General features: G+C 39.1%; 3 protein-coding genes across 4 annotated transcripts in view; 2 read left to right on the forward strand and 1 right to left on the reverse strand.

Annotated features, from left to right (window-relative positions):
• Positions 1–27,698, reverse strand: part of LOC119254495 (olfactory receptor 4A47) — a 409,525-nt gene that overhangs the window by 22,599 nt on the left and 359,228 nt on the right. The window contains exon 1 of one of the 2 annotated variants that reach the window (XM_037521597.2): positions 3,426–3,442. The exons of the other annotated variant lie outside the window; for it this stretch is intronic. The gene's annotated coding sequence lies outside the window, so the exon portion shown is untranslated. Of the gene's footprint in view, positions 1–3,425; positions 3,443–27,698 lie in introns of those variants that run through there. 2 annotated transcript variants of the gene reach the window in all.
• On the forward strand, positions 1,242–2,168 carry LOC119254499 (olfactory receptor 4C46-like). Its single transcript, XM_037521600.1, has one exon. It carries the CDS (start codon positions 1,242–1,244, stop codon positions 2,166–2,168), a length of 927 nt encoding a protein of 308 aa, XP_037377497.1.
• On the forward strand, positions 16,479–17,405 carry LOC119254500 (olfactory receptor 4C46-like). Its single transcript, XM_037521601.1, has one exon. It carries the CDS (start codon positions 16,479–16,481, stop codon positions 17,403–17,405), a length of 927 nt encoding a protein of 308 aa, XP_037377498.1.

Below are 27,698 nucleotides of genomic sequence, written 5' to 3' on the forward strand. Positions count from 1 at the left end.
ATCTCTGTGTGTGCGACATATTTGTGTCTGCTGATGAATTGTTCCATAAAAACTTACTTCTATGGGCCTCCCCTGCTGGTGCAGCGGTTGAGCACTGGGCTGCAAAGCTGCCCGCAACATCTGCAGTACCCATTCGATCCCTGGCCACAAGCAAGAGTCCTACATGGCAAGCAGACCTCTCCTGCCGTGCCCACTGCTCCCCTCAGCAGTGTATTTCATGAGTCTGCCTGTTCTGTTACCCGCTCTGGCTCTGATGAATTCTCTCACCCTCCTGGACTTCTGACTGTACCCAGTGCTTGTATAAATAAATAAACAAATCTTTAAAAAAAAAAAAACTTACTTCTGAAATAAATTAAAATTATAATTACCAGTCACATAATGAGCCTCAACCCAAGACATGAAAACATTTTAAATAGAGTAATATCCAAGATTCCCTTTTCTTCAAATTCCTTTTTATCCTTCCATCCATATTGTCATTAATTCCCCAAGACTCCCAATTTTCTAGTGATTAAATGAAAAATTCCATAGCTTTATACCCAAGGGCTTTGTGTCCATCTTCCACATCTCTTTTCAGACTTAGCTATCACTGTATGCAAGTGATTACTTCAAGTTAGGTTATAATCAAGTTATCTCCACTGATTAAAGTCTCCTACTTGTGTGTTTACAAAATTTCCTCCTGAATATACTTTTAACAGAATCTTCACTTGTAAGGCAATTTGAGTAATATTCCACAACGCATAACCTTTTTTGCTTTTTTTTTTGAAGATTTATTTATTTATTTATACAAGCACTGGCTACAGTCAGAAGTGCGGGAGGTTGAGAGAATTCACCAGAGCCAGAGCAGGGAACAGAAAGGCAGACCAACAAAATACACTGCTGAGGGGAGCAGCAGGCGTGGCAGGAGAGGTCTGTGCGCCATGTGGGACCCTCACCCGTGGTCGGGGATTGAACCGGTGCTGCAGAGGCTGAAGGCAGCTTCGCAGCCCAGCACTCAACTGCTGTGTCACTAGGGGAAGCCCAACCTTTTTTGATTTCTAGAAACAAAAATCTCAAAAGAATTGACCAATGCTGTAAACTAATATTAACTCAATAAAAAAGACTTAAAAAAAAAAAGAATTGACAACTCAGTAGAATCCAGGTGTTTACTACTTACTAAAATGTAGAAGTTTAATACTTCCAAGGTTCATTAATTAAAAAACTTTGTGTTTTCAGGTCATTTAATTAATCATCACATAAAACGCATGGAGATTAGGAACAACGTGACAGAGTTTGTCCTACTGGGACTCACAGAGAATCCAAAGATGCAGAAGATCATATTTGTTGTATTTTCTCTCATCTACATCATCACGGTGGTGGGAAATATGCTCATTGTGATCACCATAAATGCTAGCCCATCATTAGGGGCACCAATGTACTATTTCCTGGCCCATCTCTCCTTCATTGATGCCTGCTACTCCTCTGTCAGCACTCCCAAACTGATCATAAATTCGCTCTATGAAAAGACCATCTCATTCAAAGGATGCATGAGCCAAATATTTTGGGAACATTCATTTGGAGGCAATGAGGTCATCCTGCTCACGGTGATGGCTTATGACCGCTACGTGGCCATCTGTAAGCCCCTGCACTACACGACCATCATGAACTGGCAGGTATGTGGCCTGCTAGTGGGAGTCGTATGGATGGGAGGCATAATTCATGCCACCATACAGATCCTCTTCATCTTCCGACTGCCCTTCTGTGGTCCTAATGTCATAGATCACTTTATGTGTGATCTGAATCCTGTGCTCAATCTTGCCTGCACTGATACCCACACTCTAGGACTATTTGTTGCTGCCAACAGTGGGTTCATTTGTCTGTTAAACTTTCTCCTCTTGTTGGTCTCCTATGTGGCCATTCTGTGCTCTCTAAAGCACCACAGCTTGGAGGCAAAGCGCAAAGCCCTCTCCACCTGTGGCTCCCACATCACAGTGGTCATCATGTTCTTTGTGCCCTGCACATTTATGTACTTGAGACCCGCAGCTACTCTGTCCATTGATAAAGCAGTTGCTGTGTTCTACACCATGATAACTCCCATGTTAAATCCCTTAATCTATACCTTGAGAAATGCCCAGATGAAAGATGCCATGAAGAAATTGTACAGTAAGAAAGCTATTTCAGGTGACAAATAAGTGTATTTGGAGCACACAATTGATTCAACTGAAGCAAGAGTCCAAAATACATGGCGAATGATCTCAGCAAGGAATATCTATGGGATATGTCAGGTGGTGCAAGGGGATAAGATGCAGTACTATGAAGCTATCCGCAGCCTCTGCAGCACGAGTTCTATCCCCAGTCTGCCAAAGAGCTACCCACATGGTGCAGCAGACCTCTCCTGTCTTACCTGCTGCTCCCCTCAGCAGTGTATTTTGGTCAATATGCCTGTACTGTTCCCCACTCTGTCTCTGCTGAATCCTCTCACCCACACCCCCACACCTGTGGCCTGTACCCCAGTTCTTGCATACCAAATAAATAAATCTTTGAAAAAAAAAGAATATCTATGGGATTAAGAAATAGCTCAATGCAATGGAGGGAGAAAAAAAAAGAGCATGCCAGAAAGAGAAAAGCATCCTCCACATCATCTAGAGACTGCATATTTAGAATATACTACCAAATGGGGTTTAGTTTTACTAAGTCATCCATGCATACAGATTCACAGTCTTGCTTTCTAATAAAAGTAAAAGCAATAATGAAATATATTGTAACTAGCATAATCTCTGTAACAATCATATGAGATAGGCAATGTTCACGCCCCTACTTCAAGTGAAGAAACTGACAAAAAATATAAGGTGCCAAAAGCAGGTATATCAAAGAACAAGTAATCAAAATCTGATATCCCAGACTGTGGTCTCACCAGCTATAATACACTGTCAAGTAATGATTATGTGAGTTATAAGATAATTGTACTAGTTACCTTTTTTTGAGCAAGAGATTGTTAGTTTATTATCTATAACTAAAATACCAATCATTTGTCGTTAATAACTTCATTTTTAGATATCATAGTAGTATAACAATATATTTCTTGTATCTTTATAGCATATAACTATTTTAGAGTTTAAAGTAATGGGCTATTGAACCTATGTAACCACTTAATGAAAATTACAACATTTTTCAAATTCCTTGTAGATTTCAGAATGCTTCGGTATTGTTATGTATCTCAGGCTGCTAATCTATCAGGAAGAGCTGAAAAAGAAAATCTCAATGTCAAACACGAATTTCTATTAAATATACAATTATACTCAATAAAAATTTTGCCTACTCTTTAACAATATTTCAATAAGGTATCACAATGTGCATGATAATATTGAGCTAAAGTATATAGTAAAGTAAAATATCACTGAAATACAGAGCACAAAGATAATACTGGGGGCTAGAGAATTCTTTCATACCTTTATATGTATCGAATGTTGAGGAGCATTCTAGTTTGATGTTTCGCGAAACCACAATTTGTTTTCACCCTTTTCAAAAATGAGGATGAGAGAGAAATTAAAACAGACTCTCAGCAAATCACTACCTATATGCAATCATTTACCTCGATACTTTCCCTGCCTTCAGCAAGATTTTATTATCCCATGAATATGAATTGCTTGGTATATTACTCTGTAATTTATTTTATTTGGGGATAACATTTCATTACTAACAGCTATTTTTAGAAATATGCAGCTCCATCTGCACAGCAAACAATTTAAGGTACTAAGGTACTATGTACTAAGCAACAAATATTTTGAGCCTTAGGAATATATCAGACTCATTGATAATTGCTGGGACTTGTGTGGGTCCTCCCTTCACAGACTAATGGATCCACTGAAAGAATCCCAGAAAAGAGTAGAAAACGACAACAGTATTGTAAACAGCAGCACAGCAGAAACACAGCGTACTATAAGAGCACACTGAGAAGGAACCATGACCTCTCAGGTGAGGAGAGACTTCCTAGAAGAAAAGAAAGCAAATACAGGACCCAGAAGAAGTCTGTTGGCAAAGCAAATGGCCATGAGATGATGGGAGAGTCCTAGGAGAAGGAAGCCATAGTACATGCCAGGTGGTGAAAAAAAGAGTATGCAGGACACCTGACCAATTCCACTGGCTTTATTGTTCATCTGGTTGGCATTATTAATTCATCTAAGTCACCATCACTTGTTGAACCTCCATGTCATGCTAGGTACCAAGCAGGATACTGAGTTTGCAAAAGGGTAAATAGCAAGAGATGAAGTTGGAGCATTCTGAACAGGGAAGATAAAAAAGGGCCTCATAATAGTGTCCAAGCTGAAAGCTAAGTACCGTTCAAAGAGCTGTGTAAGCTTGTGAGTTACGCAGCTTGTCTTGAATGTTAGAGTGAAATATGGGAAATGATGGAATGAGACAAGACTGGTGGCAGAGGAGCAGTTAGGTTACTATAATGATTTGGGTGTACAAGGATGGAGGCCTGAACTCTGGGGGTGCCAATGGTGATGCAGTGTGGAGAATACTGCTTAGTCCAGTTCACCTCCTTCAATGGGCCAGGGCACCTACACACCAGTTGTTACGTGCCTGGATGGCTAACAGCCCACAGATCCAGTCCTCTCTGGACAAAGGTGCCAGGAAATCAGGGTGCTTGTGTCCACCACTTCAGTGACCACCTGTGATCTCTCACTAGCTACCACAGGGGTTAAAGAAACAAGGCTGGTCCCCTTTCTCTTGAGGTGTAAGTAATACAAATTATTCTCTGGAGCTCCCCTGCTCCAGGTGAAGGCAGACTCTAATGGAGGCCATGTCCTTTTTTCTCCCTTACAATAATTGAGTTTACATTATCACTTATTTTTATACATTGCATTCATAAAAATTTAAATTTAAGAATGTTTTTTAAAGATTGATTTATTTATTTATACAGCACTGGGTACAGTCAGAAGCGCAGAAGGGTGAGAGAATTCTCCAGACCCAGAGCAGGGAGCAGAACAGGTCGACCGACGAAATACACTGCTGAGGGGAGCAGCGGGCACGGCAGGAGAGTTCTGCGTGCCATCTGGGACCCTCGCCGGGAAGCCAGGGATCGAAGCAGTGTTGCAGAGGCTGTGGGCAGCTTCGCAACCCAGCGCTCAACCGCTGCGCCACTGGGGAGGCCCAAATTTAAGAAATTTACATTTAAATTTTTAAGCACACTCATAAAAACCCCCATCTCAGAGTCTGCATCCAGGAAACACAAACATATAGAAAGTGTTCAAGAAATAAATGTATGCATTATATCCTAAAGAACTTGGTATAAGATCACAATTAGAGGGAAATAAAAATCATGGATGAAATGCAGGTGTTGACATAAATCACTGGCTGGATTAGGAAACTGAGGAAATGGACCACAAAAATGAGCAAGGAGAAGAGGCAAAGATTCTCTCACCCCACAGCAGCCTCCCCCTCTGAAGGAAAGGCCCTACTCTGCCTGAGCAAACTGGAAGGGTTTCCTCTAAGGCTGCTTCCCTGTAGGACATGCTGGTGCCCCACACTTCCCTTTTTGCTTCTAGACCCATAACTAGATTCAAGTCCCAGCTGATCCCTACAAGTAGGTGCAAGGTACAACCTAGAAGAAGGTTGTAATTTTCTAATGTATAGACAGAAAACCAGGGAATGTGTATTCAAATGGATCTTATGGATGTAGGATAGCAGGGAAAGCAACACACTCTTGCACCAGGCTGAATTTATTGATAGGGGCCCACTGCACAGAGATTGGACTTAGTTGTTGCAGCTCAGGGAATAAGAAATAGCTCTGGCAGGTTGTTTAGTCTGTTGACATGGACACCACAGTCAGTGAATTGAGAGGGCCCAACCTGCCTTGGTTTAATACAGAGGAAGGGGGGCCTCCCTGGTGGTGCAGTGGTTGAGCGCTGGGTTGCGAAGCTGCCCGCAGCTTCTGCAGCGCCGGTTCGATCCCAGGCCACAGGGTGAGGGTTCTAAATGGAGCGCAGACCTCTCCTGCCACCCGCTGTTCCCCTCAGCAGTGTACTTTGTCACTCTGCCTGCTCTGCTTTCCGCTCTGACTCTGGTGAATTCTCTCACCCTCCTGCACTTCTGACTGTACCCAGTGCTTGTATAAATAAATAAATAAAACTTTAAAAAAAATAATTAATACAGAGGAAGGAATGCCAAGACTAAGGGAGACTGTAACATTGGAGTATATTTGTTATGTCACACGTATTCACCCACCATGGGAGGATCAAGAATCACAAACATGGTGTAAGGTAGTAGCCAAGCTTCATTCTTTTGCATGTAGCAACCAGTTTTCCCAGCAACATTTATTGAACCCACTTTCTTTGCTCCATTGCATATTCTTTGTTCCTTGTCAAAGATTAGTTGACTGTAAATCTGTGGGTTTATTTCTGGATTTTTTATTCAGTTCCATTGGTCCATGTGTCTGTTCTTGTTCCAATACCATGCAGTTTTGATTATTATGGCTTTGTAGTCTAGTTTGATATCTGGGCATGTGATGCCTCCATTCCCTTCTTTTTTTATTCAGGAGAGCTTTGGCTATTTGGGGTTTTTGGTGGCTCCATATGAATTTCATCAATATTTGTTCTATTTCTTTTATAATGTCATTGACATTTTTATTGGAATAGCATTCAATCTGTAAATTGCTTTTGGTAGGATGGCCATTTTAATAATGTTAATTCTTCCAATCCATGAGCAGGGGATGTCTTTCCGTTACTTTGTGTCTTCTTCTATTTCTTTGGGCGGCGTTTTATAGTTCTTTGTATAGGTCCTTTACCTCTTTTGTTAGGTTTATTCCCAAGTATTTGATGTTCCTTGTTTCAATAATAAAAGGGATGGCCATGAGTTCAATCCCTAGCCAGCAAGCTACCACAATTGGTGCAGCAGACCTCTCCTGAATCACCTACTGCTCCCGTCAGCAGTGTATTTCACTAGATCTGACTGTTCTGCTCCCCACCTTGTCTCTCGCGAATCCTCTCACCCCTAGCACCTCTGGCCTACACCCAGTTCTTGTATGCATAAACAAAAATAAAACTTTAAAGAAAAACAGAATTTCGTTCATGAACCATAACTTTTCCTACTTACCCATCTGGAAACTCCTCCACTTTCTCAAAAAAAGAAAAAATGTTATTGTTGCCTTCTCTCAATCTCACAGGTTGTGGTAAATGCCTATTGTTGCACTTACCACATTGTCACGTTCATCTCTTTGTATTCATCAGTGTGAGTCCTTGATGGCAAAAATATTTGCTTTACTACAACTGTAATCTTATTCATTTTTTTAACCCCCAATATTGGCCAAAGTAAATAAAGAATTTACTGAGAAGGAAAAGAAAGAGCTCAAAATGAAAGAAAGTAGAAGAAAAAGATGAAAGAGAAACATAAATGCATTAAGCAAAGAAGACATGGGTTTAAAATCCTACGGCTTGGTTTGGGCTTCAGGATCTACCCCTTATTAGAACTATAGCATTAATTTACCTTTGTGCCTAATTTTTTTCAATTTGTTAAACAAGTGATAAACACAAGTGATAAATATCTCCAACAAATATTTCGAAAACTTGTGATAACGAAGTGAGGAAAAACAGAACAAGAAAAACAAAGATTAATATCAAAAACAAAGGCCAGCAGAAAAATAACAACAAAAATAAAAGCTATTAAGAGAATCATTACACAAAAGTTGAATCATGATTTACTTTGCTTGTTTTGTGGGATTTATTGTCTATTCATTTCATTAATTCATTTGCTGAATCCATATCCCAAAACATAACAAATTTACACGTTCCAGATTGGACTCTTATGACTGAGTGAGGAGTTTGCCAGGAAACAGGGAACTTCCACGCAGTTCATCTTCACATACATGCTTTGCAGAATGTTGTGCCACACCAGTCTTATGAGCTCTTCATTTTTATATCCACAGTCCTGGACAACATAAGGTATTTATTACAAAGCATTTGGGAGGAGGAAAAAGAAGGAGGGGAATGTGGAAAGAGATAAAAGAGGAGGGGGTAAGGGACAGAAGAGAGAGGAGAGAAGTACCAATTTCTCGACTCCTTCAATTCTCACAATATACAGACATGAATTTATGGGAGAGGAGCAGAGGGCAGAAGAGGAAGAGAAAAGGATAAATGAAGGAAGGAAAAGAGAAAGTAGGAAGAGGAAAATTGACATACCACAAAGCTGTCTAAGACTTATTTTTTAAGAGGGTGTGCTGCGCTTAGAATCCAAACTTTCCATCAAACATGTTAATTATGGCCCTTAATATCAATATCAAACAAAAATATGACAAATAAGTCACAGGTGGTTCTTACATACAAACTGGTCAGAATAAAAAGTTATTTTTGCCCACCTCAATATTTAGGGTTTTGAGCTATTGACTTGTCATCAATTGGCTCTCTACATACTCAGTCCTTAAACTCTGCAGGGCTTCAGTCCCAAGTATATGCCATAGAGTCACAGTTATCTTAAAATACTGTAAATTTACTGTAAAAAAACATTCCAAGAGTTTCTAGAAAAGTCCCAAAAGAAAAATCAGAAAAGCTGTGCTTCTTTTACATAACAATGCTGTGTGCTAGAATTCCTCAGCTTGACCTGACAGCTTTGAATAATAAACTATCCCAGAGACTAGACTTTTTTCCCCGATTCCCCTTAGATATATTACTTTGTACTTAAAATGAGCTTGAAGAGCAGATTAAAATTTCAGTAGTCCTAGCAGGTTTCTATTTCTATGGGACTCATAGAAGTTCACAGGTTTTCTTAGTTTTTGTATAGAATTTGGTCTGATAGCCATAATATTAGCCCTAAAAACATGGTAGCCATTTTAAAGCTAGAAAAGCAAATCCAATTACCAAGATACATGCAGATGATGTAAGGTCTCCTGGATGAGAAAATCTGTGGAAACTGAGTCTTCTAAGTTCTTTTTCAGAGCACCTGTGCTCAATGCAAAGCCACATATTTACTCCCTCATGTGTCTAGGATCCCATGTCTAATCGGAGTGAGAAATCTTCACAGTCCTACCTTTTCAACTCTTTCAGTGCTTGCTATACACAGACATGACTTTATTCATACAGACAACTCACCTCTGTGCTAATTCCTCAAGGGAAGAATAATTAATGTTAGGAGTCTTTGCCAAAATGGCAACCAACTGCTTTTCCCACTCTCCCACGGTCCTTCTGACCAAACCATGACATTTAACAAAGGTTAACATTCATTACCAATCTTGGATAATTATCAGGCTTGCAGTCAGAACTTGGATTCTACAGTCTTCTTTTTTTCAATAATAAAAGTTTGTGGAACATCATAAATGTACCTGGCACTGTGTTAGTCAATAGTAACAATGACAGTAATGAACTACTGAGTGCAATGCACTAGGTCCCACGTGAAACACATTACCTGACATCCCCTTTGTAATGAGCACTGTTAGTATCCCCATTTACAAAGAGATGAAAACTGAGGCACTATGAGTTTAGGTAACTGACCCAAAATCAACAGTGAGTAGTGACAGAACTGTCTCTGGCCTCGTGATGCAAGATCTCAACTATTAAAAAAAAAATAAAAGTATCAAGCACTATAGAAAATAAACAGCACCATGTATCTGTGCAATGAGGTGATGGGGTTGAAGTGGAAGGTATTCTTAAGGAAGCGAGGTGGATGCCAAAAAATAGTACTCAAACTGTATAAAAGAACTGGACATAAGACCTAAACCATAAAATATATAGAAGAAAATAAAGGTAAAAAATTACAAGACATACATTGCAATAACATCTTTAAAGACTCATCACGCACTATTTCAAATTGCCAGCAGCTGGAAACAACCTATGTTCCCATCAACAGACAAATAGATAAAGAAGATGTAATGTATTTCCACAATGGAATACTACTCAGCTATAGAAAAAATGAAATTCTGCCATTTGAACATGGATGACTTTAGAATAGCTTCTGTTCAGTGAAATCATTCAGAGAAAAACAAGTACCATATGATTTCACTCATGTGATAGAAACAAGCAGATGAACTAAGGAAAACAAGCAAAATTTTAAACAGTTAGATTAATTAGTGGTCACCAGAAAGGAAAGACGAGAAGAGGGTGGGTAAACTGGAGAAGAGACAACAATTTTATAGTGAAGAATAGAATTGGGGTTTTAGTAGTGGGCTTAATGTAGCATATACACATGCTGGTCTTTAAACATGTACACCTAAAACTTATATAATGTTGTAATGTTACTCCAGTAAAAATAATAATAATAAATAAATAAATAAAGACTCATCACGCAAAGCAAAGAAAATCAAGGAAAAGATAAACACCTGGGATTACATTACACAGAAAAGCTTCTGTACAGCAAAAGAGACATTAACCAAAACAAAGAGCCACCCCACCGAATGGGAAAAAATCTTTGCACTCCATACAACTGATGAAGGACTGATCACAAAGATATACAAAGAACTCCCATGGCTCAACAAAAATAAAATAAACAATCCAGTCAAGAAATGGGCAGAAGAACTTAAAAGACACATCTCCAAAGAGGAAATGCAAATGGCCAACAGGCATATGAAAAATGTTCAACATCCCTTATAATCAGGGAAATACAAATCAAAATCACATTGAGATACCATCTTACACCAGTAAGAATGGCACATATCAAAAAAATAAGCAACAAAAAAAATGTTGGTGAGGATGTGGTGAAAAAGGAACTCTCCTACATTGCTGGTGGAAGTGCAAATTGGTCCAACCACTTAGGAAAGCTGTCTGGAGGTTCCTCAGTCTACTACAAATGGAGCAACCATATGACCCGGCAATTCCAGTCCTAAAGATCTACCCAAAGGACACAAAAACATTGATTCAAAAGAACACCTGTACCCCTATGTTTACTGCAGCACTATTTACAATAGGTAAAAACTGGAAACCACCCAAATGCCCAAAAACAGATGACTGGATCAAGAAGATGTGGTATATATACACAATGGAGTATTATTCAGCCATCAAAAAGGTAAACTCATGCCATTCACAGCAACGTGGATGGAGCGAAAAGGAATTATGCTCAGTGAAATAAGCCAGAAGGAAAAAGAAAAATATTGGATGGTTTCAATTATAGCAGGAATACAGGGGGACCAAATAAGACATCAGCGTAAAAAAATAATAACAGTACAAAACACAACAAAGCAAAAACAGACAACTATAAATCAGAGACATCCTGCAGGGGAGGAGGAGGGAGAGGGATTAGAGGGAAGGAGGGAAGAGCTCAGGTAACTGATGTGATGGTGCACGGGTGCATTGGTAAAGAAAACTATATGGGGAATACACCTGGGGGGGGGTGGAGAAGCAAATATTGTTTAAAAATGAACAATGATGTAAAAAATAAAAAAAAATTTATTAAAATAAAAAATAAAAGATCTGTTAGAGAGGAAAGATATTTTGTAACATGAGTCCTAGACTGGATTAAGAAAGTGAGGGCCTGAGAATGTGAACAATTTCAGGATATGAGCTGAACTATATTATATATCACTTGGTGTGTTTGTACTTCCATCTTGTTATAAGTGCAATTAATTATACTTTTCCATGTCTCTTCAAGTGCACTGTACACTTTCATTTTGAACTAGCTATTCAAGCAGGGTGTGAAATTACATCATTTAATTGAAAAAAATCTGCTATAATCTATTAACCAAGATCTGAGCAAAGACAGCATAAACTACTAAAATCAGTATCTCAAATAGATATCTACATTCATTTTTATTGCAACATTATTCACATTAGTGAAGATATGGAAACAACCTATATGTCTACTGTAAACAAGTAAAGAAAATGTCACACACACTCACACATGCAACCCCATCAAAACGGAATAGGATATTATATAGTCTTTTATTTAAAAAAAATATTTATTTATTTATTTATTTATATATACAAGCACTGGGTACAGTCAGAAGCACGGGAGGGTGAGAGAATTCACCAGAGCCAGAGCGGGGGGCAGAGCAGGCAGAAGGACCGAAGTACACTGCTGAGGGGAGCAGCGGGCGGCAGGAGAGGTCTGCGCGCCATGTGGGACCCTCCTCTGGTGGCCGGGGAGCAGCCGGATATCCAACCTGCACTACAGAGGCTGCGAGCAGCTTTGCAACCCAGCGCTCAACCGCTGCGCCACCGGGGAGGCCCTATACAGTCTTTTAAATGAAGAAAACTTATCATGTGTGATGACATGAATGGACTCGGACAAAACTGTGATAAGTGAAATTAAGCCAGAGAGAAAGAGCAATAGTGCATGAGCTTATGAAATATACAAGCGTAAGACTCATGGTGCAGAATAAAAAAGTGGTAGCCAGAGCCTGGAGGAGGAATAAATAGGAAGATGTTGATCAAGGGGTACAACCTTTCAGTTACACAAGATGAATTTCTGGAAATCTATATAAAAATTTAATTAAAGTTAATATTGTATTGCAGAGTTGAAATTTAGTAAGGGTAGATATACAGTGCTCTCATCACAACAAAAATAAAATATCAACTCTGTGAATCATGGAAAATGTTAAATAGCTTGATTGTGGCAATTATTCCACACACCTAGTTATATCAAAATATTAACATACATACTTTAAATACATGCAATTTTACTTGCTCATTATATTTCAGGAGGAAAAAAATAGCTTTTAAAATGAAACATTTTAAATGACTGCCAATTAAATGCCATGCCCTCACTGATCTAGCTTTCAAGATAGCAATACTGCCTTCCCAATAAAGGTTTAATATTGATCAGAAATAGACTCTATCTGTGATATGAGTCAACAGGGAAGCTATGAATATATCACAGTCCACACAGTGCTGGCACCCAGGAATCCACATGACATCGACTTTTTTAACAGGAAAATGGGATGCTCGTGTATTTAGGTTCTAAGTGCAGGGAATACAATTCCCTACTCAAAAAAAAAAAAAAATGGGTGTTTTTCAAACCTGTCTCTTCAGACTACCTGCTTCCAAGACAAAACCTTTCCATCAAAAGTGCTAATTAAATCCTAGGGGAGAAAACAACAGCTACAAGACAAGGTCCCCGAACCTTTATAGAAACCTTTCTAAAATCTATAAAGGCAAGTGAACATGTGTTTGGGTGCTATTCACATCTCCTCCTGGGCAGAGGGGGTCTTCTGAATGTATCTTCTCCACACTGTCTGCCTTTTTCCCTACAGGACCACAGTCATGGATAGAGGATGATTCGCCATAGTGCTTCCAGGGAATGCATGCTAAATCCAAAAACTAACAGTGAGTTCCAAAAAAAGTTTTGAGGCTTTGGGCTATGAAATGCTTTAGACTCACGAGATTTTCTTTTTTAAAAATAGGTTGACTAAGGTATCAATGATACACTCCCCAAAAAACTGCACATGTTCAATGTATACAACTTCTTAACAAATGCAGATTTGACAGCGAATCATCTGAAAAGGTTCTTCCCACGTGTGACATATCTTTTCATAAGAAAAGCTACTTATCACAAGTTTCAAGGAGAAATTATTTCTGAACACCCCCCAACATCTCTAAAATCATCTAAAGCAGCTAAGGTAAGTTTTCATAGTGCTGATACTTGTTAAAGGTTGCTACTTTCCATATGTAATCACTATTTTTTAAAGATTTATTTATTTATGCATACAAGAACTGGCGTACAGGCCAGAGGTGTGGGGGTGAGAGGATTCACCAAAGACAGAGTGGGGAACAGAACAGGCGTATTGACGGAAGTACACTGCTGAGGGGAGCAGATGGCAAGTCAGGAGAGGTCTGCTGAGCCATGTTGGTTGCTCCCTGGCTGGCTGGGGATCAAACTATTGCTGCAGTGGCTGTGGAGAGCTTCACAGTTCTGCGTCTTAACCCCTTGCGCCACTAGGGAGGCCCTGTAATCACTATTTTGAACACTTTACAGACATATATAGTGATAGAGCATTTTATTCTCAACACAGTTCTTGAAAAGATAATTCATAAATACTACTAACCTAATTTGATAGTCAAAAATTTTGAGACTCATAGTAATTAAGTAAATTGTAGTCCCCAGCTCTCTGACACCAATTCTCAAGTACCACACTTTTTCTGAAATACCTTCTTTAGTAATTATTACAGATACAAACACTGAGAATCCTCCCTGGGATAAACTGCTACAGATATGAGAATTCCTATTGCCTCTTTGAGTGTAAAATTGGTGATGATTCTTTTTGTGTTTATGGTCTGGTTAAATATTTCTCTGTGTTATTGCTCAGTGTTTGTCCTTCCTAAAACATTAAGTCTGTACACAGTCATAAAAATAAATGAGTCTTTTTTTATGTGTCCACAACATATGGTGATCATCTGCATACATGTTCCATCAAATTATTCACATAACAAACCATGAGGTGGTATTATCATGCTACTTTTAGAGATGAGAACATAAGGCTATAAAACCTCAGATAAAAGAGTTGCAACTGAAAGAACAAAATTCTAATCTGTTCTTCTTTCTGATTCTCAAACAATACTCAACCAAGGATAGTCTTTTTCAATACTTTGCAGAAGAATCTGGGGACCATGGTTTGGACTGGCATTAAAGAAGGAAGTTGAATCCGTGGGAGAGGTCAAAGTAGAAAAACTATTCAGTAAACACAATACCACATATTAAACCCTATTTGGTAGTTCAAAGGTGTCATCATATGTATCTGTGTGTGTGCACACATATTTGTGTCTGCTGATGAATTGTTCCATAAAAACTTCTTCTATGGGCCTCCCCAGGTGGTGCAGCGGTTGAGCGCTGGGCTGCAAAGCTGCCCACAACATCTGCAGTACCTGTTCGATCCCTGGCCACAAGCGAGGGTCCCACATGGCATGCAGACCTCTCCTGCCGCACCCACTGCTCCCCTCAGCAGTGTATTTCATCAGTCTGCCTGTTCTTTTCCCCGCTCTGGCTCTGGTGAATTCTCTCATCCTCCCGCACTTCTGACTGTACCCAGTGCTTGTATAAATAAATAAACAAATCTTTAAAAAAAAAAAAACTTACTTCTGAAATAGTTTAAAATTATAATTATCAGTCACATACTGAGCCTCAACCCAAGACATGAAAACATTTTATTTTTTTTTTTTTTTTTTTAAGATTTATTTATTTATACAAGCATTGGGTACAGTCGGAAGCGCGAGAGGGTGAGAGAATTCACCAGAGCCAGAGCAGGGAGCAGAGCAGGCAGACTGATGAAATACACTGCTGAGGGGAGCAGCGGGTGGCGGGAGAGGTCTGCGCGCCATGTGGGACCCTCCTCTGGTGGCCAGGCAGCAGCCAGGGATCGAACCGGCACTGCAGAGGCTGCGGGCAGCTTCGCAACCCAGCGCTCAACCGCTGCGCCACCAGGGAGGCCCAAAGTGGCATATTTAAAGTGTATACTCTGATCCTTCAAACACAGATTTTCTTTTTTTTTTTTTTTTTTAAATATTAAATTTTATTTTTATATTCCCCCATACAATTGCAAACGCCCCATTCTGACCCCAATCCTTCCCCTCCCGCCCCCCAAAAAGTGTCTCTGGTTCATAGTTTTTTGTTGATTTTGATTTTCACTTTCTTATATTCATTTTCCTGGTCCCTTATTTAAGTTTTCTAGATTCCTGCTATGAGTGAGACCATCCGGTATTTTTCTTTTTCTTTTTGGCTTATTTCGCTGAGCATGAAAACATTTTAAATAGAGTAATATCCAAGATTCCCTTTTCTTCAAATTCCTTTTTATCCTTCCATCCATATTGTCATTAATTCCCCAAGACTCCCAATTTTCTAGTGATTAAATGAAAAATTCCATAGCTTATACCCAAGGTCTTTATGTCCATCTTCCACATCTCTTTTCAGACGTAGCTATCACTGTATGCAAGTGATTACTTCAAGTTAGGTTCTAATCAAGTTATCTCCACTAACTAAAGTCTCCTACTTGTGTGTTTACAAAATTTCCTCCTGTCTATACTTTTAACAGACTCTGCACTTGGAAGGCAATTTGAGTAATATTCCACAACGCATAACCTTTTTTGCCTTTTTTTGAAAAAGATTTATTTGTTTATTTATTTATACAAGCACTGGGTACAGTCAGAAGTGCAGGAGGGTGAGAGAATCCACCAGACCCAGAGCGGGGAACAGAACAGGCAGACCGACGAAATACACTGCTAAGGGGAGCAGCAGGCACGGCAGGAGAGGTCTTCGCATCATGTGGGACCCTCGCTGGTGGCCGGGGATTGAACCGGTGCTGCAGAGGCTGCAGGCAGCTTCGCAGCCCAGCACTCAACTGCTATGCCACTAGGGGAGGCCCAACCTTTTTGCTTTCTAGAAACAAAAATCTCAAAAGAATTGACCAATGCTGTAAACTAATATTAACTCAATAAAAAAGGCTTAAAAAAGAAAAAAAAAGAATTGACAACTCAATAGAATCCAGGGGTTTACTACTTACTAAAATGGAGAAGTTTAATACTTCCAAGGTTCATTAATTAAAAAACATTGTGTTTTCAGGTCATTGAATTAATCATCACATAAAACGCATGGAGATTAGGAACAACGTGACAGAGTTTGTCCTACTGGGACTCACAGAGAATCCAAAGATGCAGAAGATCGTATTTGTTGTATTTTCTCTCATCTATATCATCACAGTGGTAGGAAATATGCTCATTGTGATCACCATAAATGCTAGCCCATCGTTAGGGTCACCAATGTACTATTTCCTGGCCCATCTCTCCTTCATTGATGCCTGCTACTCCTCTGTCAGCACTCCCAAACTGATCATAAATTCGCTCTATGAAAAGACCATCTCATTCAATGGATGCATGAGCCAAATATTTTGGGAACATTTATTGGGAGGTGGTGAGGTCATCCTGCTCACGGTGATGGCTTATGACCGCTACGTGGCCATCTGTAAGCCCCTGCACTACACGACCATCATGAACTGGCAGGTATGTGGCCTGCTAGTGGGAGTCGTATGGATGGGAGGCATAATTCATGCCACCATACAGATCCTCTTCATCTTCCGACTGCCCTTCTGTGGTCCTAATGTCATAGATCACTTTATGTGTGATCTGAATCCTGTGCTCAATCTTGCCTGCATTGATACCCACACTCTAGGGCTATTTGTTGCTGCCAACAGTGGGTTCATTTGTCTGTTAAACTTTCTCCTCTTGTTGGTCTCCTATGTGGCCATTCTGTGCTCTCTAAAGCACCACAGCTTGGAGGCAAAGCGCAAAGCCCTCTCCACCTGTGGCTCCCACATCACAGTGGTCATCATGTTCTTTGTGCCCTGCACATTTGTGTACATGAGACCTGCAGCTACTCTGTCCATTGATAAAGCAGTTGCTGTGTTCTACACCATGATAACTCCCATGTTAAATCCCTTAATCTATACCTTGAGAAATGCCCAGATGAAAGATGCCATGAAGAAATTGTATAGTAAGAAAGCTATTTCAGGTGACAAATAAGTGTATTTGGAGCACACAATTGATTCAACTGAAGCAAGAGTCCAAAATACATGGCGAATGATCTCAGCAAGGAATATTTATGGGATATTTCAAGTGGTGCAAGGGGATAAGATGCAGTACTATGAAGCTATCCGCAGCCTCTGCAGGACAAGTTCTATCCCCAGTCTGCCACAGAGCTACCCACATGGTGCAGCAGACCTCTCCTGTCTTACCTGCTGCTCCCCTCAGCAGTGTATTTTGGTCAATATGCCTGTACTGTTCCCCACTCTGTCTCTGCTGAATCCGCTCACCCATCCCCCCACACCTGTGGCCTGTACCCCAGTTCTTGCATACACAAATAAATAAATCTTTGAAAAAAAAGAATATCTATGGGTTTAAGAAATAGCTCAATGCAATGGAGGGAGAAAAAAAAGAGCATGCCAGAAAGAGAAAAGCATCATCCACATCATCTAGAGACTGCATATTTAGAATATACTACCAAATGGGGTTTAGTTTTACTAAGTCATCCATGCATACAGATTCACAGTATTGCTTTCTAATAAAAGTAAAAGCAATAATGAAATATATTGTGTCTCTGTAACAATCATATGAGATAGGCACTGTTCACGCCCCTACTTCAAGTGAAGAAACTGACAAAAAATATAAGGTGCCAAAAGCAGGTATATCAAAGAACCAGTAATCAAAATCTGATATCCCAGACTGTGGTCTCGGCAGCTATAATACACTGTCAAGTAATGATTATGTGAGTTATAAGATAATTGTACTAGTTACCTTTTTTTGAGAAAGAGATTGTTAGTTTATTATCTATAACTAAAATATCAATCATTTGTCATTAATAACTTCATTTTTAGATATCATAGTAGTATAACAATTTATTGCTTGTATCTTTATAGCATATAATATTTTAGTGTTAAAAGTATGAGCTATTGAACCTGTGTAGCCATTTAATGAAAATTACAACATTTTTCAAATTCCTTGTAGAGATTTCAGAATGCTTCGGTATTGTTTATGTATCTAAGGCTGCTAATCTATCAGAAAGAGCTGAAAAAGAAAATCTCAATGTCAAACACGAATTTCTATTCAATATACAATCATACTCAATAAAAATTTTGCCTACTCTTTAACAATATTTCAATAAGGTATCACAATGTGCATGATAATATTGAGCTAAAGTATAAAGTAAAATAAAATATCATTGAAATACAGAGCACAAAGATAATACTGGGGGCTAGAGAATTCTTTCATACCTTTATATGTATCGAATGTTGAGGAGCATTCTAGTTTGATGTTTAGGGAAACCACAATTTGTTTTTACCCTTTTCAAAAATGAGGATGAGAGAGAAATTAAAACAGACTCTCAGCAAATCACTACCTATATGCAATCATTTACCTCGATACTTTCCATGCCTTCAGCAAGATTTTATTATCCCATGAATATGAATTCCTTAGTATATTACTCTGTAATTTATTTTATTTGGGGATAACATTTCATTACTAACAGCTATTTTTAGAAATATGCAGCTCCATCTGCACAGCAAACAATTTAAGGTACTAAGGTACTATGTACTAAGCAACAAATATTTTGAGCCTAAGGAATATATCAGACTCATTGAAAATTGCTGGGACTTGTGTGGGTCCTCCCTTCACAGACTAATGGATCCACTGAAAGAATCCCAGAAAAGAGAAGAAAACGACAACAGTATTGTAAACAGCAGCACAGAAGAAACACAGCGTACTATAAGAGCACACTGCGAAGGAACCTTGACCTCTCAGGTGAAGAGAGACTTCCTAGAAGAAAAGAAATCAAATACAGGACCCAGAAGAAGTCTGATGGCAAAGCAAATGGCCATGAGATGGAGGGGAGAGTCCTAGGAGAAGGAAGCCATAGTACATGCCAGGTGGTGAAAAAAGAGTATGCAGGACAACTGACCAATTCCATTGGCTTTATTATTGATCTGGCTGGCATTATCAATTCATCTAAGTCACCATCACTTGTTGAATCTCCATGTCATGCTAGGTACCAAGCAGGATACTGAGTTTGCAAAAGGGTAAATAGCAAGAGATGAAATTGGAGCATTCTGAACAGGGAAGATAAAAAAGGGCCTCATAATAGTGTCCAAGCTGAAAGCTAAGTACCGTTCAAAGAGCTGTGTAAGCTTGTGAGTTATGCAGCTTGGCTCGAATGTTAGAGTGAAATATGGGAAATGATGGAATGAGACAAGACTGGTGGCAGAGGAGCAGTTAGGTTACTATAATGATTTGGGTGTACAAGGATGGAGGCCTGAACTCTGGGGGTGCCAATGGTAATGCAGTGTGGAGAATACTGCTTAGTCCAGTTCACCTCCTTCTATGGGCCAGGGCACCCACACACCAGTTGCTACGTGCCTGGATGGCTAACAGCCCACAGATCCAGTCCTCTCTGGACAAAGGTGCCAGGGAAATCAAGGTGTTTGTGTCCACCACTTCAGTGACCACTTGTGATCTCTCACTAGCTACCACAGGGGTTAAAGAAACAAGGCTGGTCCCCTTTCTCTTGAGGTAGAAGTAATACAAATTGTTCTCCAGAGCTTCCCTGCTCCAGGTGAAGGCAGACTCTAATGGAGGCAATGTCCTTTTTTCTCCCTTACCATAATTGACTTTACATTATCACTTATTTTTATACATCGCATTCATAAAAATTTAAATTTAAGAATGTTTTTTAAAGATTGATTGATTGATTTATACAGTACCGGGTACAGTCAGCAGCGCAGAAGGGTGAGAGAATCCACCAGACCCAGAGCGGGGAGCAGAACAGGCAGACCGATGAAATAAACTGCTGAGGGGAGCAGCAGGCATGGCAGGAGAGGTCTGCGCCCCATCTGGGACCCTTGCCAGCCAGCCAGGGATCGAACCGCGCTGTAGAGGCTGCAGGCTGCTTCGCAACCCAGCGCTCAACCAGTGCGCCACCGGGGAGGCCCAAATTTAAGAAATTTATATTTAAATTTTTAAGCACACTCATAAAAACCCCCATCTCAGAGTCTGCATCTAGGAAACCCAAACATATAGAAAGTGTTCAAGAAATAAATGTATGCATTATATCCTAAAGAACTTGGTATAAGATCACAATTAGAGGGAAATAAAAATCATGGATGAAATGCAGGTTTTGACATAAATCACTGGCTGGATTAGGAAACTGAGGAAATGGACCACAGAAATGAGCCAGGGGAAGAGGCAAAGATTCTCTCATCCCACAGCAGCCTCCCCCTCTGAAGGAACAGCCCTGCTCTGCCTGAGCAAACTGGCAGTGTCTCCTCTAAGGCTGCTGCCCTGTAGGACATGCTGGTGCCCCACTTCCCTTTTTGCTTCTAGACCCATAACTAGACTCAAGTCCCAGCTGGTCCCTACAAGTAGGTGCAAGGTACAATCTAGAAGAAGGTGCAATCTCCTCCAAAAGACAACTTGAATTTTCTAATGTATAGACAGAAAACCAGGGAATATGCATTCAAATGGATCTTAAGGATGTAGGATAGCAGGGAAAGCAACACACACTTGCACCAGGCTGAATTTATTGATATGGGCCCACTGCGCAGAGATTGGACTTAGTTGTTGCAGCTCAGGGAATAAGAAAGAGCTCTGACAGTTTGTTTAGTCAGTTGACTGACACATGGACCCACAGTCAGTGAATTGAGAGGGCCCAATCTGCCTTGGTTTAATACAGAGGAAGGGGGGCCTCCCCGGTGGTGCAGTGGTTGAGCGCTGTGTGGCGAAGCTGCCCGCAGCTTCTGCAGCGCCAGTTCGATCCCCGGCCACAGGGTGAGGGTCCTAAATGGTGCGCAGACCTCTCCTGCCGCCCGCTGTTCCCCTCAGCAGTGTACTTCGTCACTCTGCCTGCTCTGCTTTCCGCTCTGACTGGTGAATTCTCTCACCCTCCCGTGCTTCTGACTGTACCCAGTGCTTGTATAAATAAATAAATAAATCTTTAAAAAAAAATAATTAATACAGAGGAAGGAATGCCAAGACTAAGGGAAACTGTAACATTGGAGTGTATTTGTTATTTCAGACGTATTCACCCACCATGGGAGGATCAAGCTTGGCAGTAGCCAAGCTTCATTCTTTTGCATGTAGCAACCCAATTTTCCCAGCAACATTTATTGAACAAACTTTCTTTGCTCCATTGCATATTCTTTGTTCCTTTGTCAAAGATTAGTTGACTGTAAATCTGTGGGTTTATTTCTGGATTTTCTCTTCATTTCTATTGGTCCATGTATCTGTTCTTGTTCCAATACCATGCAGTTTTGATGATCATGGTCTTGCAGTCTAGTTCGAAATCTGGGCAGGTGATGCCTCCATTCCCTTCTTTTTTTGTTCAAGAGAGCTTTGGCTATTTGGGGTTTTTGGTGGCTCCATATGAATTTCATCAATATTTGTTCTATTTCTTTTAGAATGTCATTGATATTTTTGTTGAAATAGCATTGAATCTTAAATTGCTTTTGGTAGGATGGCCATTTTAATAATGTTAATTCTTCCAATCCATGAGCAGGGGATGTCTTTCCATTTCTTTGTGTCTTCTTCTATTTCTTTGAGCAGTGTTTTATAGTTCTTTGTATAGGTCTTTTACCTCTTTTGTTAGGTTTATTCCCAAGTATTTGATATTCTTTGTTTCAATAATAAAAGGATGGCCATGAGTTCAATCCCTAGCCAGCGAGCTAACACACGTGGTGCAGCAGACCTCTCCTGAATCGCCTACTGCTCCTGTCAGCATGTATTTCACTAGATCTGACTGTTCTGCTCCCCACCCTGTCTCTGGCGAATCCTCTCACCCCTGGCACCTCTGGCCTACACCCAGTTCTTGTATGCATAAATAAAAGTAAAACTTTAAAGAAAAACAGAATTTCGTTCATGAACCATAACTTTTCCTACTTTACCCATCTGGAAACTCCTCCACTTTCTCAAAAAAAGAGAAAATGTTATTGTTGCCTTCTCTCAATCTCACAGGTTGTGGTAAATGCCTATTGTAGCACTTACCACACTGTCACATTCATCTCTTATATTCATCAGTCTGAGTCCTTGATGGCAAAAATATTTGCTTAACTACAACTGTAATCTTATTCATTTTTTAACCCCCAATATTGGCCAAAGTAAATAAAGAATTTACTGAGAGAGGGAAAAGAAAGAGGTCAAAATGAAAGAAAGTAGAAGAAAAAGATGAAAAAGATGAAAGAAACGTATAAATGCATTAAGCAAAGAAGACATGGGTTTAAAATCAAGGATTTGGGCTTGATTTGGGCTTGATTTGGGCTTCAGGATCTACCCCTTATTAGAACTACAGCATTAATTTATCTTTATGCCTAAATTTTTTCAATTTGTTAAACAAGTGATAAATACAAGTGATAAATATCTCCAACAAATATTTCAAAAACTTGTGATAATGAAGTGAGGAAAAACAGAACAAGGAAAACAAAGATTAATGTCAAAAACAAAGGTCAGCAGAAAAATAACAACAAAAATAAAAGCTATTAAGAGAATCATTACCCAAAAGTTTAATCATAATTTACTTTGCTTGTTTTATGGGATTTATTGTCTATTCATTTCATTAATTCATTTGCTGAATCCATATCCCAAAACATATCAAATTTACACGTTCCAGATTGGACTCTTATGACCGAGTGAGGAGTTTGCCAGGAAACAGGGAACTTCCACGCAGTTCATCTTCACATACATGCTTTGCAGAATGTTGTGCCACACCAGTCTTATGAGCTCTTCATTTTTATATCCACAGTCCTAGACAACATAAGGTATTTATTACAAAGCATTTGGGAGGAGGAAAAAGGAGGAGGGGGATATGGAAAGAGATAAAAGAGGAGTGGGGTAAGGGATAGAAGAGAGGAGAGAAGTACCAATTTCTCGACTCCTTCAATTCTCACAATATACAGACATGAATTTGTGGGAGAGGAGTAGAGGGCAGAAGAGGAAGAGAAAAGGATAAATGAAGGAAAGAAAAGAGAAAGTAGGAAGAGGAAAATTGACATACCACAAAGCTGTCTAAGACTTATTTTTTTTATTTTTTTTATTTTTATATTCCCATACAATTGCAACCCCCTTATTTTGACCCCAATCCATCCCCTCCCCACTCCCCGCCCCCCATAGAGTTTCTCTGGTTCATAGTTGTTTGTTGATTTTGATTTTTACTTTCTTATAGTTATTCTTTTTCCTGGTCCCTTATTTAAGTTTTCTAGAATCCTGCTATGAGTGAGACCATCCGGTATTTTTCTTTTTCTTTCTGGCTTATTTTGCTGAGCATGATCCCTTCCAGCGCCATCCATGTTGCACAAATTGCATGTGTTTATATTTTTGTATGCTGAGTAATATTCCATGGTGTATATGTACCACATCTTCTTGATCCAGTCATCTATTTTTGGGCATTTGGGTTGTTTCCAAAGCTTAGCTATTGTAAACAGTGCTGCTATAAACATAGGGGTGCAGGTGTTCTTTGGAATTGATGTTTCTGTGTCCTTTGGGTAAATACCTAGGAGTGGAATTGCTGGATCATATGGAAGCTCTATGTTTAGTAGGTCCAGAAATCTCCACACAGCTCTCCATAGTGGTTGGACCAGTTTGCACTCCCACCAGCAGTGCAGGAGAGTTCCTTTTTCTCCACATCCTTGCCAACATTTGTTGTTGCTAATTTTTTTAATATGTGCCATTCTCACTGGTGTAAGATGGTATCTCATGGTAGTTTTGATTTGCATTTCCCTGATGACAAGTGATGTTGAACATTTTTTCATATGCCTGTTGGCCATTTGCATTTCCTCTTCAGAGAAGTTTCTTTTTAGCTCTTCTGCCCATTTTTTCACTGAATTATTTTCTTTGTTTTTGTTGAGTCTCATCAGCGCTTTGTAGATTTTTGTGATCAGTCCTTTATCATTAGTGTTGTGTGAAAAAATATTCTCCCAGTTGGTGGAGTTTCTCTTTGTTTTGGTTATTGTCTCTTTTGCTGTGCAGAGCTCTTTAATTTGATGTAGTCCCAGATGTTGATCTTTGCCTTCACTATCACTGCTTTGGGTGATGTGTCTGTAAAGATGTCTTTGATGTGCATATCATGTAATGTTTCGCCTATATTTCCTTCTATGTATTTTATAGTTTCAGGTCTTATGTCTAGTTCTTTAATCCATTTTGAGTTGGTTTTTGTGTATGGTGTGAGGTAGTAGTCAAGCTTCATTCTTTTGCATGTAGTGACCCAGTTTTCCCAGCAACATTTATTGAACAAACTTTCTTTGCTCCAATGCATATTTTTTGCTCCTTTGTCAAGATTAGTTGACCATAAAACTGTGGGTTTATTTCTGGATTTTCTATTCGATTCCATTGGTCTGTGTATCTGTTCTTGTTCCAATACCATGCAGTTTTGATGATTATGGCTTTGTAGTATAGATTGAAGTCTGGGCATGTGATGCTTCCATTCCCTTCTTTTTTCTTCAGGAGAGCTTTGGCTATTTGGGGCTTTTTGTAATTCCATATGAATTTCATCAATAATTGTTCTATTTCTTTGAAGAATGACATTGAAATTTTTATTGGAATAGCATTGAATCTGTATATTGCTTTTGGTAGGATGGCCATTTTAATAATGTTGATTCTTCCAATCCATGAGCAGGGGATGTCTTTCCATTTCTTTGTGTCTTATTCTATTTCTTTGAGCGGTGTTTTATAGTTCTTTGTATAGGTCCTTTACCTCTTTTGTTAGGTTTCTTCCCAAGTATTTGATTTTTTTTGTTTCGATAATGAAAGGGATGGTTTTTTTTTATTTCTTCTTCTTCAGTTTTATTGTTTGTGTATAGGAAGGCTACTGACTTTTGCGTGTTGATTTTGTATCCTGCCACTTTACTGAACTGATTGATGAGTTGAATTAGTTTTTCTGTGGAGTTTCTGGGCTCTCTATGTATATTATCATATCATCTGCAAATAGTGATAGTTTGACTTCTTTTTTTCCTGTTTGGATTCCTTGTATGTCTTCTCTTGTCTTATTGCTCTGGCTAGGACTTCCAGTATTATATTGAAAAGTAGTGGTGAGAGTGGACATCCTTGTCTTGTTCCAGATCTTAATGGAAATGCTTTCAGCTTTTCACCATTGAGGATGATACTGGCTGTTGGCTTGTCATAGATGGCCTTTATGATGCTGAGGTATGTTCCTTGTATCCCAAGAATTTAAGGGCTTTTATCATGAATGGGTGTTGCACTTTGTCAGAAGCTTTCTCAGCATCTATTGATATTATCATATGGTTTTTATATTTCTTTTTGTTGATGTGTTGGATAATGTTGATTGATTTTCGAATGTTGAACCATCCTTATGTCCCTGGAATGAATCCTACTTGGTCGTGGTGAATTATCTTACAGATACATTGTTGGATTCTGATAGCTAAAATTTTATTGAGGATTTTTGCATCAGTGTTCATTAGGGAGATTGGCCTTTTTTCGTGTTGTCCTTGTTTGGTTTTGGTATTAGTGTAATGTTGGCTTCATAGAACGTGTTTGGTATTGTCCCTTCCTTCTCAATTTTTTGGAAGAGTTTGTGAAGGATAGGCACTAATTCGTCTCTGAATGTTTGGTAGAATTCATTTGTAAATCCATCAGGTCCTGGGCTTTTGTTTTTGGGGAGGTTTTTGATTACCATTTCAATTTCGCTGCTTGTAATTGGTCTGTTTAGGTGTTCTATTTCTTCTTTATCTAGCTTTGGGTGATTGTAGAGTTGTAGGAATTTGTCCATCTCCTCTAGATTGTTGAACTTGTTTCCATATAACTCTTCATAGTAGTTACTGATTATTCTTTTGATTTCTGCTGTGTCCATTGTGATTTCTCCTCTTTCATTTATGATCCTGTTTATTTGTGCTTTCTCCCTTTTTTCCTTTGTGAGCCTGGCTAGGGGTTTGTCTATTTTATTGATTTTTTCAAAGAACCAGCTCTTGGTTTCATTGATCTTTTGGATTGTTTTTTTAGTTTCGATTTCATTTATTTCTGCTTTGGTTTTTATTATTTCTTTTCTTCTACTGGTTTTGGGGTTTCTCTGATGTCTGTTTTCAGAGATGACAATAGGTGTCTGATATATTTCAGTGCTCCTTCGTTTGGTGAATATATGTTAATGAGTGTTATTTCTTCTTGAAGTATTGTCCCCTCGATCATAGTGTAATGACCATGGGGGTCTCTTTTTATCTTCTTGAGTTTGAAATCTGTTTTATCTGATATAAGTATAGCTGTTCCTGCTTTCTTTTTTGGTCCATTTGCTTGTAGGATTGTTTTCCATCCTTTAACTTTGAGTCTATTTTTATCTTTTGTAGATAAATGTGTTTCCTGAAGACAGCAAAAGGTTGGGTTTTGTTTCTTAATCCAGCCTGCGACTCTGTTTCTTTTTATTGAAGAGTTTAGTCCATTTACATTTAGAGTTAATATTGATATGTTAACATCTGTATTTGCCATTGTGTTTGTCTTTCCTTTGATTTTATTTATTTATTCTTTTAATAACTTTTTTTTGGCCTTCTTTCATTGTTATTCGTCCCTCTGAGGTTCTGGCTTTAGGACTCCTTGTAGTATTTTTTGGAGTGGGGGTTTAGTTGTAATGAAATTCCAGAGTTTCTGTTTGTCTGGGAAGGTCCTTATTCTTTCTTCATAGAGGAAGGAGAGCTTTGTGGATAGAGGATTCTTGGTTGGCATCTGTTTTCTTGGAGTCTGTTGACTATGTCCCTCCACTCTCTCCTTGCCCATAGTGTTTCTTTGGAGAAGTCTGATGTCAGCCTAATTGGTTTTCCTTTGAATGTTATCTGTTTCTTCCCTCTTGTCAGCTTCATTATTTTTCCTTGTCCTGGATTCTTGGGAGTTTACTATTATGTGTCTTGCTGTACTTTTCCTTTCATTGTGGAAGTTTGGTGTTCTTCTTGCTTCTTGTGTATCAATTTCCAGCTCCTTCTTCACGTTTGGGAAGTTCTCTTCAATTATCTCCTTGAATATTTTCTCTGTTCCTACATCTCTCTACTCTCTTTCTGAGATTCCTATAACTCTTATATTTCCTTTCCTCATGGAGTCAGATAGTTCCCGAAGTCTTTCTTCAGTCTTTTTCCTTCTTACTTCTCTTTCCTTTTCTGTTTTGGTTCTTTTTATTTCTGTGTCTTCAAGAGTACTTATTCGTTCTTCCATTTCATCTATTCTGCTTTCATTGTTTTTCCCAGAGTTCTTTAGTGCCTCCATGAATTCTTTGATCTCCTGCATTTCTTTTACTTCCCTATTTAGGGACTCAATTTCATTCTTCTGATTGTTGATTATTTTTCCCTT

Source organism: Talpa occidentalis, unplaced genomic scaffold (assembly GCF_014898055.3).
Source record: "Talpa occidentalis isolate TD23 unplaced genomic scaffold, MPIMG_talOcc4v2.1 talOcc4.3, whole genome shotgun sequence".
Taxonomy (NCBI): Eukaryota; Metazoa; Chordata; class Mammalia; order Eulipotyphla; family Talpidae; genus Talpa; species Talpa occidentalis.